The 8,954-nt window shown below is 42.9% G+C and overlaps 1 protein-coding gene across 1 annotated transcript; it reads left to right on the plus strand.

Moving 5' to 3' along the window:
* The first annotated feature begins 1,916 nt into the window (after nucleotides 1-1,916).
* On the plus strand, nucleotides 1,917-8,685 carry LOC118478714 (solute carrier family 23 member 2-like). Its single transcript, XM_035972836.1, has 2 exons — nucleotides 1,917-2,340; nucleotides 8,471-8,685. The coding sequence occupies exons 1-2, from the start codon at nucleotides 2,164-2,166 to the stop codon at nucleotides 8,630-8,632; spliced, it is 339 nt and encodes a 112-aa protein (XP_035828729.1). The 5' UTR covers nucleotides 1,917-2,163; the 3' UTR covers nucleotides 8,633-8,685.
* Nucleotides 8,686-8,954: the final 269 nt, after the last annotated feature.

Genomic DNA, 8,954 nt, shown 5'->3' on the forward strand with positions numbered 1-8,954 from the left:
ATCAGAAAACCCAGGAGGAGTTGTAGTCCAATAAGCAACTCTTGTAGAATGGCAGAAAAGCTTCGAAGAGCGTTCTTCATCCTGCGGTATCGACGCCGAAAGAAACTAGATCATGGACCTGACTTTACCTATACAAGACGTAATGATGAGAGGCATCCATATAATGCAGAAATTGTATTTCTACTACCCAGTTCAAAGGGTTCAATCATAAAAATTAAGTGTAGTTTTGTTTTACGGCGCTCGAAAATGCATAAGGTCATATGCGCCAAGGGGTGGATGTCAACAGAGAAGTTCAAACGAGGAAAAATGACGATAGTAAGGATAACGAAAGAAAAAGGAGCAGTTACCCCCTGTGTTGTTCCGGCACAGTATGAGCATGACATTGATAAATCAGCCCATTTACAATTATACTGTGCAGAAGAGCATGTTAGTATCCCCCTTTGGGAATGGCCTGAAGACAACTTCAATCAGTAGCACTGACCTGGTTGCGGGGGGGGGGGGGGAATTATGTTTTGTTAGGATACTTTGTTAACTGAAGCTGTTTTATTTTTATGGTGGTGTTTTGGTGTTGTCGAATTGAAGTGAGTCTTTTCCTGCAAATCTTGATTTTTTATTTCTTTCAACTTCAAAGTGTTCGATTAAGTTTAGTTTGTTAATAAGCGTGTTTTGAATCAGGGAGGAGCTTTGGACTAGAGCAATCCATGTCAACAAAAATACGAAACTTGTCCCAGAAGAGACCCTAATCCATTTGAGTTTCTGTTTGCACCCGTTAATGTTCTCGGTCCTCGGTAATTATTTACTTACTAATAATAATAGTACAGTGTGCGAAGAAGGAGAAATATGACCCACAATTAGCATGACGTCATTGCAAAGCATCGTCGCTTTGCAGTTTTCAGAGGAAAGCGGTAAAAGATTTGGTGCGAAACCAGATGGTGCAAGCATATTTGCCACGCAATTGGCAAGTTAAAGAACAATTGGGTCCTACCAATGATAGTACATAACAAGATGGGCCACTTCTCTCTTTGAGCCAATTAAAAAAGTGTCCTCAAAATTTGGTGGCGCCCTCTTCACAAAAGCGCACTCTTTGCGAACAGAGTTACCCTACTTGAGTTTTAAAAAATCAAAGTGAAACTAGCAAGTTTTGGGATAAATTTCGGAAGAACGCTTTTTTAAAATGGTTACGCTGACAAAAAACCTCTTCCGGAGGAAAGGGTGATGGTTTTCTTCGTTTAATTTGACTTTAGAATGAAAGGCGAGAGGTCATTAAAATTAAAAAACAACTAAAACTTCGCACTGAACGTACCCGAACTGCTGATGAACAGCAGTCGATCTGCGCACGCAAGGAGGTGCTATTCCTATTCTTCTTCTGGAAAAACGAAAGAGAGCTTCAAAACAGACTGCAGCGCCATCTGAAGCAAAGAGCATACTTCCCGCGGACACTTTTTTGGCTGAGTGACCCATCTTGTTATTCACTATCTTTGGTCCTACCATGGAATTGACTCTTATCCATTGTCAAGGAGGAAATCTCTCTCAGCCCGGGTTGACCTTGAGAGGTGGGGTTGTAAGCCTGCCTCCTAAAGGAACGAAATCCTGTCTCTGGTGACGTAGAAAAACACATTATCTAATTTTCTCTACCGTTTGTTCTATGTTCTATTTGATAATCATTGAGATAGCAACCATTGAGGTTATGAAGTGTAGCCTAATTAATTCTGCCAAACCCAAGGCGCGTGTGGGTTTGTGGACACGGCCAATTCCGTGGCTGTTTACGAAGCGACCGACAAAGGGATAATAGTAAGGTTTTCATTCTATGTCACTCCTCGATGACAGGCCGCACCAGGCAGTCAACTTTGAAACCTTGTGATACAATTCTACAAATATACATAGCCTCGTCAGCAGCGTGAACGTGTTGATGCTTTATTCATTTCGCCGGATCGAGATTACGGGTGTACGACGTTTTATCAACAGCTATTTTGAGTACCACGTAAAGACCTTACCTGTAGCTTCGATAACATTGCTAAGTTGTTGGGGGGTTTTTAAACTTCAGCCGTTGCTTTGTGCACGCGCTTACACATAAACTTTTACAAAAGCAATTTGAAGCTGAATTCAGAGATTTAAAACGTTCTCTTTTCGACTCTGAGCTCTATTGGCTAGACCACATAAAGTATGGAGAAGGGAAAGGAGGAAATGACCAACGATATGACTGAAGTTAATGAAACAATACAACTCTACAATGACGAGTCTTCCGACGAAAACGTGATAGTGAAGAGGGAGATGCCGGCATTGACGTATCGTGTGGAGGACACGCCTCCTGTGATGGTCACTCTAATGGCAGCGATCCAGGTAAGTCAGAAATGTGAAGTGATTTATATGTTTAACGCCCCTATCAACACTATTAGTCTGTCTAAGAGGTTGGACCTTCAAGTTTAATGTCCATCTCCAAACGGCATAACCCAAAAGGGCCAAATAGAAAGATATTCTTTCCGAGGGACACAGCGTTGCACCGTGCGAAGGTTCGACCTCCCGCAACCACAGTTTCACGATTACAGATCCGGTAGCTTTGCTACTAAACTATCAACGCCACATTGGTTGGTCAAATATTGTAGAAGTTAAAGATTTGGTAGGGGGCTCTCGTGGCCTAGAGGTTAAGGTGTTGGCCTCTCATTCAAAGGTCCCGGGTTCGAATCCGGATAGCGACCAAAAAATTTTCTTCTCTAAAATTGTCTCCTTTCACCTCCTTTCCTGCTCTCTAGCAATGTTCTGTTGTCTGCTTTCATTTCCACTTTCTGCCCCAACCCCCTCATTTCCTTTGCCTCCTCCTCTGGGCTCCTGACTCTTTCTGCAGCCTTTCTACTGCTACTCCTTGGCTCCTCCTTACTGCTGTCTTTCTGCCACACCCCTGATCTTCCGGTAGGAAAGATCTACACCTAGCCTTCTCGGACAAGGACGAAAAATCTCGGAGGGCCCGTGTGCTTGTTGCGCACGTTAAAGATCCCTTGGTGGTCTAAAATCGATAAGAGTAGGCTTCGGTCGCCACCCGGGCAAAATTCAAAATTTCCTACCAACTGAAAATATTAGGTGTGTTCCGCGCGCTCATATGACCTTATGCAGTTGCGAGCGCCGTAAAACACTTTACAAAAACAAAAAAGATTTGGTTTTATACTGACCTTGCGCCCTTTCAATACGAACCGTTTTTAAAGAGTAGGAAACTACTTTCTTCATGACCAGGGCAAACGAGAGCAATGACGGAAAAAATATTCTTCGCTCTCACAACCTAAGTTCAATTACTTCTCAAGGAAATTCAGGCTTGAGCTCTTTCCACCACTGTCTTGCGTAATGCCGCCACAACAAACGGCTTACCGGATCTTAAGTGGAACACAGTTTCATAGTGCCTGTGTTGTTATAATTTTATGTTAGAATGTTAAATGTGGGCGTTTTTCGCTTCTTATCGACACAATTTAAAACATTTAAGAGGTGGGCTTCGACCTTTTCTGTCAGGGCCAACTCGGGATGTGAGGGACAGAACGTCTCAGCAGAATGACTGAGTTACTCGATAAAATTTCCTCTCCATATGGGATTCGAACTCAAGTCTTCGGCTTGCGAAGGCAAAGTGAATAACAGCTTCTCCACACGCCGGTGTTATTATTCTGATTGGCTCAACTTTTTTTCCGGTGATAATACAACACTTTTGTATCACTCTTGAGCACTACAATATTTTTGAAATCAGAAGAATCGTAGCGTATTATATATCTTATTCTGCACCAAACTGAACAATGAATAGTGGCAAAGTCAAAGTCAAAAAGAGAAAAAAAACCGCACTAAAGGCGGGGCACTATAAAGTAGGAAACACTATGGAAAAAATGCTATGAAATAGTGTTTTACGTATTTCAAAAATTGAGTTCTTCTGCTGACTTTTTAAAACCGGCGACGCTCGATCTTGATAAGGATTTAAATTAATTTAAAAATCTACTGTGCGTTGTAAAAGAAATTTAATCTTACCTAAAATATTGAAACGTTTTTGTCTCTTCTCCTTCTCTCTGCCCTTCAATGAAAAAAACGTGACCTTTGGACAGCGTGTTCACTTTAATCTGTCCGCAATTTGCCCCCAAAAAAATCGCTTAGTTTAACCTTCTAATGTCTGTGCGTGCGAGTCTAAAAGTTGGATGACCAGTAGAATTTAAAATCCCATTAATGAAGGCCACTAAAAACTAAGCTTCCGACATGTTTTCTTTGACGTTATTTAAAAAATAACAGATTGGGACTTACAGAATACATCAATATACTTAAAACAAAAGGTTGACATTTTTTCATCAACACCACACTCAGGGTAAGATTAAGGGAGGAAGGGGGGGGGGGGGGGTAAGGGACTCGGGTGCTGAGCCACCCACCAAGAGGCAGTGCCTCTCACCAATATATTATACATGTAGAAGCATCGAGTAGGGCTGGGCAATGAGTCGCTTTAGCAAAATTCGGATAATATTTTAGTGCACATCTTCCTTCAATTAAATGCGTTATAAACCGCTTCAGCAAAAGGGTCAGAACTCAGAACCACTTCGGACAGACGGATTAGAACAACTTCAGCAAATGAGTGCACCCACTTCGGCAAACAGGCCAGGAAAGAAAGTCTAAGAGTCTGAATTTGGATAATGTTTCTTTAAGAATTATCCGGTCATCCGGATAGGATATCCGGATTTTGCCCACCACTAGCATCGAGTTATATAATATACTGCGTGAATCGGTCTTCAGTGACATCATCCGCGACTTTGCGGAACGATAATCGAGAAACGTGTCTGGACAGTAATGGTTATAACTCCATCCATTCTCTCTCTCTCTCTCTCTCTCTCTCTCTCTCTCTCTCTCTCTCTCTCTCTCTCTCTCTCTCTCTCTTTATTTGTAAGTGGCTTAGGGCGCTCGCTACTGCATAAGGTCATACGAACGCACGGGATACATTAAACATTTTTAGTTGGTAGGAAATTTTGAATTTTGCCCGGAGGCGGCCAAAGCCTACTCTTATGTATTTTGAACCACCAAGGGATCTTTAACGTGCGCAACTAGCACACGAGACCTTCGAGATTTTTCGCCCTTATCTGAGAAGGCTAGGTGTTAGATCTTGCCCACCATAAGATCAGGGCTGTGGCTGAAAGACAGCAGTAGGAAGGAGCCAAGGAGTAACAGTATAAAAGCTGCAGAAAGAGTCAGGAAGCCAGGAAAGGAGGTGAAAGGAGGACATTTTAGATAAGAAAATTTTCCTTCAACCTGGCAACACTGAAAGTGAAAGAAAAGTCCCTGGGGCTCTCGTGGTCGAGAGGTTACGGTGCTCACCTCCCATTTAATAGGTTCCAGGTTCGAATCCGGGCAGCGACGGAACAATTTCTTTGCTAAAATTTTCTCCTTTCATCTCCTTTCCTGCCCTCTCAGAGTTCAAACACACAGGGTCGATACAGACCTTACATAAAAAGTGCGTTTGCGTTCAACGTTGTATTGTACAACTTACATGCACACAGCAGCCAGAACGATGCGTCCAGATTTTTTCCGTCCACAGCACAATCAGAATTGCGTCAAGCATGCCATACATTTTCTGGTCTGTGCGGATAGAAAATGGGAGTTGACACGCCGGCATACACACTCCGCTACACACTTCGCACGTGGTGCAAAATGAACGATGAACTTGTGCTGGCAAGAACAGGCTTTATGATAAAAAAGACCAAAGTTACACAAAAGAGATTTCCTCCAGTTTGTGCTTTGTTTCTGAACCCCACTGACACATAACCCCAGCAAGGATTGAAATGTTGGCGTTATTCGAAAATATTCCAAACATTTCTCAACATCAGCAAATTATTTCAATTTGAATTCTCCCAAACCTCCCTGGTCTTTACAAATTGGATTCATCCAGTGACATCGTTTGGACACGAGGGTTGTCTTTTGTACCACCAAAGCAGAAATATCCTGCACTTCCTCGTGAGCGCCATCTTGAAATTGAAAAAATCTGTATGGTTTGTATGGAGCCTGTGTGAACGGTATAACCGCACTTTTCTGTACATAACTTTTCCGACCCGGAAGAAGTATGGTCTGAATGGAGCCTGTGTGCTTGAGCTCTAACAATGTTCTGTCGTCTGCTTTTGTCTCCACTGTTTACCCCCTCCCCCCCCCCCCCCCCCCCCCCCCCCGCTCACTTTTTTTGCCCTTCAGAGATGAAAGTGAACAAGCTGTTGTCTGACATATATGCGATTTGTGTGTGTGTGGTTGGGGGGGGGGGGGTTAAAAAGGCGGCCTCCCTTCGAAGTGGGCTTCTGGTCTCACATAATAATATGCTTAATTCAGCCCTGACCACACTTTACGCATGCCTGTAAAACACAGTCCAACAGACGGGTGAGTACTTTTCAAGCCTCAGGTGAAGATGTCAAGACGGCCTTGAGATGAAAACTAGATCTACGTGGTAACACTGAAATGCAGGGGTATAGCGGTGTGGCTGTTTCGAAATGGGTAATCTGTGGTCATTAATTGCGATTAATTGCAGTTTTGTTTGTTTTGGTATGTGTTTTACGGCGCTAACAACTGCATACAGTCATATGGGCGCGCGAGACACATTAAACAATTTCAGTTTGGAAGGAATTAGTTTTGAATTTTTCTGGGTGGCGCCGAAGCCAACTCTTATCGATTTTGGACTACCAAGGGATCTTTTACTTGCGTAACTTGTACACAGGACCTCCCAGATTTTCCGCCCTTATCAGGGAAGGCTTGGTATTAGACCTTACCCACCCTAAGGTCTGGGGTGTGACTGAAAGACAGCAGTAAGAAGGAGCCAAGGAGTTGCGGTACAAAGGTTGCAGAAAGAGTCAGAAGCCCAGAGGAGGGGACAAGTGGAAGGGGGGGGGGGAGAAATCGCAGACTAAAGCAGACGATAGCACATGGTTAGAGAGCAGGAACGGAGGCGAAAGGACAAACTTTTAGAGAAGAAAATTGTCCGTGGCTGTCAGGTTTCGAATCCGGGACCTATTGAATGAGAGGCAAACACTGTAACCTTAAAAACCACAAGAGACCCCTAATTGTTGTGATCCTGTGTATGAAGCCAAAGGATGTTAATAAAGAGCACAAATGTTAAAAAAACAAACACATTTTTATAACTGGATCAAGACCTTTTTAGAAAACATTTTGGTTTAGTCACTGACCTAAAGGAGAGCCATGCAAATTAATGTGTGAGCTAGATGGGTTTTTAAAAGATGACACAGATGAAATTGAACACGCTATAGCAAGTTCATCCAACACTGTTGGCACAACTGTGGGGGTATCTGCGAACATGATTCTCCGGTGTAAATTAGGAGTTGTGACGCTCCGACACGTGTTTGTACATCTGCCATTGCATGACGATATATAAATTGTGCTAATTAACCATGATGCAAAGGTGAAGCACGCAAGGGTGAAATCAAGGGCGACGGGCGAGTTGAATTCATTACGCTCTTGACTTAAGTGCAAGCGACGTTGATCTTACTAACATTTATTAATTGGGGGATGGGGAGGAGACCGGAGAAATGGGACGTGACGGAAGGTTTTCCATACTCCCCAGCTCCTCCCTCTAACCCCTATGTATTATTATTAACTCATTACTATCAGTGAAGAAATGGAATAGAGAACAGGTTTATGAGGAATGTCAAACAAATCCCCCGGAAGAAATTTGTACGGTCAATCAGTGTGACGTGTGCTTTTAAGCAAGACACAAATCGTTGGTAATAAGCAGAGAGCATTACGCTGACAACCTGTATAAGAGGGGGTATCTTTTAAAATAGCTGCTTTTATTATTACACATGCGACTGTCATCAAGTCAATGTAAAACAGAATTTCCCTCTAGGATCAATATACATGTGGTGTCTTGATATGATGCCATGCACGTGAGCTAATATTTGTGTCACGGAAACAAAGAAAAAGCGCACTGTCAATAATAAATCTTCCCAAACAGGATTGATAAAATAACCCTATCTTTCCTCATTCGATCTTATAATACTATTTATGTCCATAAATTGCATTGCTGGGGGGGGGGGTGTGTGTGTTAGTCTGGTGGTTAGGCCACCGGACTCGTAATCGTGAGGTTGCGGGTTCGGGGATTCAAAGCTCAGGCCTGACATTGTGTCCTTGGAAAAGGCACTTTACACAAACTTTTCTTGTTTCACCCAGGTATGAATGGGTGCCAGTCAGAGACAGAAAAAGATCTTGTCAGTATGTTAGTGTTTTAGTGCCCTTTAAATGGCTGATTGCGCTGTATGCTTCACAGGAAGTTTAGATTGTTTCAGAATGCAATCAGGCCTTCTGGAATTTTAAAGCTCATAAAACTTGCTGTTGAGCAGAAATTTGATCTATTAAAAAGCTAATTATCATTAGTAGTAGTAGTAGTAGTAGTAGTAGTAGTAGTAGTAGTAGTAGTAGTAGTAAGCAAGTAACATTAACGTAGCTAACCTTTTAAACTATCTATCCCTACCAGCACATCCTGATCTGCTTCACCAGTGCCCTCTCTACAGCCTCTATGGTCGCGGACGCTGCCTGTGTTCCCTACGATGGCGCCCTCAGGTCTCGGATTTTCTGCACCACACTCTTCATGACGGGCTTGTGTACAGTGCTGCAGACGGCGCTTGGCGTCAGGTGATCAGACATACGTCGGTGTCGCAACCAATCCACTTATTTGTTTTAGTTGAGGTTTTACGGCGGAAGCAACTGCATAAGGTCGTATGAGCGCCAGAAGATTAGAGGTGTTACAAGAGAGTAACAAACATAAAAAAGAAGGATGGGAGATAAGGACGATAGATGTTTGATACGAAGGAAGGAGCAAACCACACCAGAGCACCTGCCAACCACCCACCAATCCACTTAAGTCTGTTTGAGTACTTATTACACTAGAGACAAAAAACCCTAGTTTTTTGTGTTGTTCCTGTCGGGAATCACGTATAGCAAGAAAATTGTAAACCTGG

This window comes from Aplysia californica, unplaced genomic scaffold (genome assembly GCF_000002075.1).
Source record: "Aplysia californica isolate F4 #8 unplaced genomic scaffold, AplCal3.0 scaffold00871, whole genome shotgun sequence".
NCBI classification, from domain to species: domain Eukaryota; kingdom Metazoa; phylum Mollusca; class Gastropoda; order Aplysiida; family Aplysiidae; genus Aplysia; species Aplysia californica.

Excerpts from the sequence above, each read along its gene's own strand:
- LOC118478714 (XM_035972836.1), top strand. The coding sequence starts at position 2,164 with ATGGAGAAGGGAAAGGAGGAAATGACCAACGATATGACTGAAGTTAAT. Across the intron at positions 2,341-8,470 it reads CTCTAATGGCAGCGATCCAG|CACATCCTGATCTGCTTCAC; the intron begins GTAAGTCAGAAA and ends TATCCCTACCAG.